The sequence below is a fragment of the Anguilla anguilla genome, chromosome 15 (assembly GCF_013347855.1).
Source record: "Anguilla anguilla isolate fAngAng1 chromosome 15, fAngAng1.pri, whole genome shotgun sequence".
Classification (NCBI taxonomy): Eukaryota; Metazoa; Chordata; class Actinopteri; order Anguilliformes; family Anguillidae; genus Anguilla; species Anguilla anguilla.
The window spans coordinates 34409815-34414748 of record NC_049215.1 but is presented as its reverse complement, the minus strand read 5'-3'; the positions used below and the strand labels follow the sequence as shown (position 1 = coordinate 34414748).

The 4934-nt window shown below is 47.7% G+C and overlaps 1 protein-coding gene across 1 annotated transcript; it reads right to left on the bottom strand.

The window, feature by feature from the left end:
- Nucleotides 1-238: 238 nt before the first annotated feature.
- Nucleotides 239-3909, bottom strand: fzd7b (frizzled class receptor 7b). The gene has a single exon (XM_035392533.1). The coding sequence runs from the start codon at nucleotides 3018-3020 to the stop codon at nucleotides 1341-1343; it is 1680 nt and encodes a 559-aa protein (XP_035248424.1). The 5' UTR covers nucleotides 3021-3909; the 3' UTR covers nucleotides 239-1340.
- Between the last annotated feature and the right edge of the window lie 1025 nt (nucleotides 3910-4934).

The following is a 4934-nucleotide window of genomic DNA, read 5'->3' as shown; positions in this document are numbered from 1 at the left end:
AAGCACCGTAAACGTGACTCCTGTTCACTAAAGACGTAATATTAAAATAGTTGGCCAACTCGACGAATGAAACCGAGGCTCCGTTTGGTATGGCAGGCCCATTTATATAGATCTATTTGCAACGAAAAAAGTATTTCTTTTAATTTGGGTATTTTTACGTAAATTTTCACCATTAACATTTCAAATATTATCCGATGCACTTTCCGAATACCATTCACACGGAACAAAGGCAAGAGTAAAAAATCTAATCATTTTATTCGGTGAAACTGTACAGATACAAACGAGGTCTCTTACTGTATTAAAAAAATCAAGTAAAAAAACAGCAAGATTTTTTTTTTATAAATACATATATTCATTTGGGGGAAAAAGTGAAGAATATTTACAAATTATGAATAATGTAGTAGCTTGCATATTTGTACAGCTATACACATGCATATTATACTACCCCAATTCGAAAGAAAAAAAAAAAACCCGGCCGTTCTTCGTGGAACAGGAGAATGCATGATTGTCGAAGGGTGGCTGCAGAAGTCACACATATTACGAAATTAAACAAAATTTGAAGACATAAAATAAAGTGATAAGGCAAACATTTCCTGCGTACAAATAAAACAATACTGGAAGGGAGTTTTCTGAAAATTTATAACATGAGAAAAGTTTAAAAGTAGCCCATGGCACGCAAAAAATAAAATAAAACAAGTTTATATCAAATTGTGCACTTCATATGCTGTTGCAAACGGGGGAAATGACTAACCAAAGACAAGTTGATATAAAACGGTGTATTTTACCATAGACAGCAGACAAGGAATGCAGTCTTTGATGAGGATAATACAGAAAAGTTATCGGTGTGTGTTAAACGGGACGCAGTAATTAAAAAAACTGGAGCAGCAGACGAATGTTTCCATAGAACGGTCGCATTATTGGAGAAAAAAAAACAACGAACGAAAGTAGTGTCGAGGTTTTTACAAATTTTTTTTATAAAATACAACGGAGAAACAAAACTAGTATGGTGATTCAACAGTTCAAATGAGAATGATTTTCTGAAATGTTCCATATTAAAGTAAGGACCCCTTCAAGGAAGAAAAAAAAAAAAGGCAATGCGATCAATGGCTCAGCAACAACCAACGAGAATGGAAAAAGGTTTGTTCATGAGTAGAAATTAACCTGATTAATAAATCTCGTGTGGAGAGAGGGGCAGCACTGAGCTCAGTTAAAATTCCAAAAAAAGTCTAGATTTAAGTATCAATTCCAGTTTGTAAAGCCGTAGGACTTTTCATTTTCTCCGTCCCGACATCCCATTTTCACCCCCCCCCCCCCTCCCCACAGTGCCCCTCTCCAGAAGTTCATACAGTCGTCTCGCCCTGGTTGCTGTTGCTGAGCCTCTTGTAAAACCTTCGCCACGACTGCAGCGTTTTCCCCGACCATATCCAGAAGCCCGAGGTGATGCCCACGATCATGGTCATCAGGTACTTGATCATGAACACGGTGAAGTCGGGCGTCATGGGGGCGAAGTTGTTGACGGGGCAGGGCACGGCGAATCGCTTGCAGGTCTGCATGTGCCAGGTCCGCTCCCACTGCTCGCGGAAGGCCTGCTCGTAGAAGTAGCAGGCGATGACGATGGTGGCGGGCACCGTGTACAGCACGCTGAAGACGCCGATGCGCACCATCAGCTTCTCCAGCTTCTCCGTCTTGGTGCCGTCGTGCTTCATGATGGTGCGGATGCGGAAGAGCGACACGAAGCCCGCCAGCAGGAAGGAGGTGCCGATGAAGAGGTAGACGAAGAGCGGCGCCAGCACGAAGCCGCGCAGCGAGTCCACGCTGTAGATGCCCACGTAGCACACGCCGGTCAGCAGGTCGCCGTCCACCTGCCCCATGGCCAGGATGGTGATGGTCTTCACCGCGGGCACCGCCCACGCCGCCAGGTGGAAGTACTGCGAGTTGGCCTCGATGGCCTCGTGGCCCCACTTCATGCCCGCCGACAGGAACCAGGTGAGCGACAGGATCACCCACCAGATGGAGCTGGCCATGCCGAAGAAGTAGAGGATCATGAAGAGGATGGTGCACCCTTCCTTCTTGGTGCCCTGCGCCACCGTCTTGTAGCCGTCGGGGTTGAGCCCGTCGATGCACACCACCTTGTCCTCCAGGAGGAAGCCGGCCGCGTAGGCCACCGCCACCATGAAGTAGCAGCCCGACAGGAAGATGATGGGCCTCTCCGGGTAGCGGAAACGGCGCATGTCCACCAGGTACGTCAGCACCGTGAACAGGGTGCTCACGCAGCACAGGATGGACCAGATGCCCACCCACAGGCGGCCGAACTTCACCTCCTCCTCGCGGAAGTACATCAGGCCGTTGGGCTTGGCCGGCTCGCAGGGCGCTCCGCAGTCCTTGACGCCCATGAAGTAGTAGTTGAGGTAGGCGGGCACCTCCAGCTGCAGCGGGCAGGAGAAGGGCTGGTTGGGCCGCCCCACGTGCGGAGGGGGCAGCGTTATGAGCTCGGGGACGTACGGCGTCGGGTACGAGGTGGGGCTGCCGGTGTCCGAGGTGTTCTGGCCCACGCAGATTTCGCCGGCGCCGTGCACGGGGAAGTTCTCGCAGCGGAGCCGCTCGGGCCACTGGAAGCCGAACTTGTTCATCAGCGCCTCGCAGCCCTGGCGCGCGCGCTCGCACAAAGAGCGGCAGGGCGGAATGGCTTGCTCGAGCACCGTGCACACCGGCGCATACATCGAGCACAGGAAAAACTTTAAGTCCATCGAACACTGCACTTTCACGAGCGGGTAGAACTGGTGGACCTCCAGCCCGGCGTCTTCCTGATTGGTGTGGCCCAGGAGGTTCGGCATGATGGTCTGATTGTACGCGATGTCGGTACAGAGCGGGATGGATATAGGCTGACAAAAGCCGTGCTCGGGTATAGAGATGCCCTTCTCTCCTTGGTACTGACCCGAGCACGACGGGAGCGACAGGCACGCGATCGCCAAAACGCAGCCAGTTGTCCAAACCCAATCCCAGGTTTTTAAAATTGCCATATTGAATCAAATGGACAGAGGGCACACAAAAACGCTAAATATTACACCTCGCAGAAGACCCACAAGGCGCATTAACGAGGCAGTGTCTTAAAAAGAAATGGCTGGATACTTTCTTTCACCCGCTCCCAGCCAAGTCCTTCAAATTAGCTAGAATAAATGGTTGCAAATGTCCTCCACGGCTTTGGTTTCTTCTCGTGCTTTTCACCAGTTCATACTAATGTCGCGCGACAGCATTCACCTCCAGCTCGCGTTACAAAAAATAAACCGCAACAGGATTTGAAAAACTCCCATCGATTAAAAAAAAGGAAGAGCAGATGCAGTTATAGTTACTTGCCCGAGCCCTTTCGTCGATTTTCCAAAAGAAGGAATATTACATTAAATCCCTTTTTAAAAAAATCCAGATTCCGAGCTAGAAAAAGGAGGGGGTCTGGGTTGTTCCTCAGTCCCGTAGCCAGTGTCCGTTTTCACTCCCAAATTTGATCATGGATTGAAAATAAGTTAGTCCAGATCTGTCTACGTGACAAAGTTCGCTCTCTCGACTCCAAATCCGTTTCCAAGATCCGCTGTGTTCGAAGAGAATTTATTTGTCTCCCAATCGGCAACATAAAACTGCATATCCCATTAGGCTACTTTTCTAATTACTGGATAGCTACACGTTAAAATACCGATGTTCTGGTTGGCATTTCATCTTGCTACCATTTAAAAAAACAAAACCCTTTTAAGTCCTTGTGCAGTAAATCGGCGATCTAAAACTTTTGCATTCCCCAGAACTGTTGCTCATTTGTACCATAAACCATTTGTCTCCACTGCTTGTTCTGTCCTCTTACTAACCACGACGCCGACTTGCTTGTGACTGAAAAGTTTAGTCCGAGACACAGCACACACAATAATGTTACGTCGGTTTCCAGGTACCCCTCATTCACTGCCGACTGTGCTGCTTAGTGGGGCGCCTGGAAACCACGATCTGTAGACCAATCGCATGATTTGTTTTCCTTAGCACCTTATCCCTGATTGGATAGTGGGAGTAAAGGCAAAGAGGGCGGGGTGCCTTGAACTTTTTTCTTTTTTTAATCAGGCTACTTTAAAAAATTACGTCCACTGCATTCACTTTCGTTGTCCCCTAGCTTCTCTGTGCACTTTAGTCTTGCGTGATTGGGATTAAACATTTCCCGATCAGTAAGAATTGGTTGTCAAATGAACCTCAGAATTTGCCAGTGGATGGTTATAACAATGGCTAAACGAATTTACATTTTTGTTGCAACGTAGCGCCACCGAACTACCATCAGTCTGGACACGGTGTGTGTGTGTGCGTGCGTGTGTGTGTGCGTGCGTGTGTGCGCGCGCGCGCGTGTGTTTAGGCCGTTCGTTTTATTGCTGCAGTTGTTAAGAAGACGCAGCTGCTTACTTTATCCTTGGCGGGTGGTTTCACGGTCACTCCGAAGCAACGCCTCCACAACTTAACTCGAGTATGGGAATCCACCCTGGGAATCGATCACGAGTCGAGAGATACTCACACTTAATAGGCAGTGTAGCTGAAATATGCCGGGGGCACCGGGCTACGAACGTCAGCGCTTGTCTTGTCATTCCGTCCTGACGTGACGAAGTCAGAATGGGATTTGTATTCATGTTAACTTATTAATTATCAATGATTATTATGGTTAAGTAATGATCCTTCAAACGCGGCCCACTCATAACGGTCTTAAAGAATATGTCTGTCCTTTGTAGCAGTGTCTTCTTTTTTATGTTGTAAATCTAATTTCCAGCGAATAATACAAAGGAGGACCCGTTTGTTATTGGAATTAGATTACTGAAGAGTTGAATGTGGGGGAAAAAAACACACGAAAGTCCGAACAGTACAAAATGTAGTAGTAGTGATAATAATAATATACTTGGCTATCGGCCATCAGGCAGACA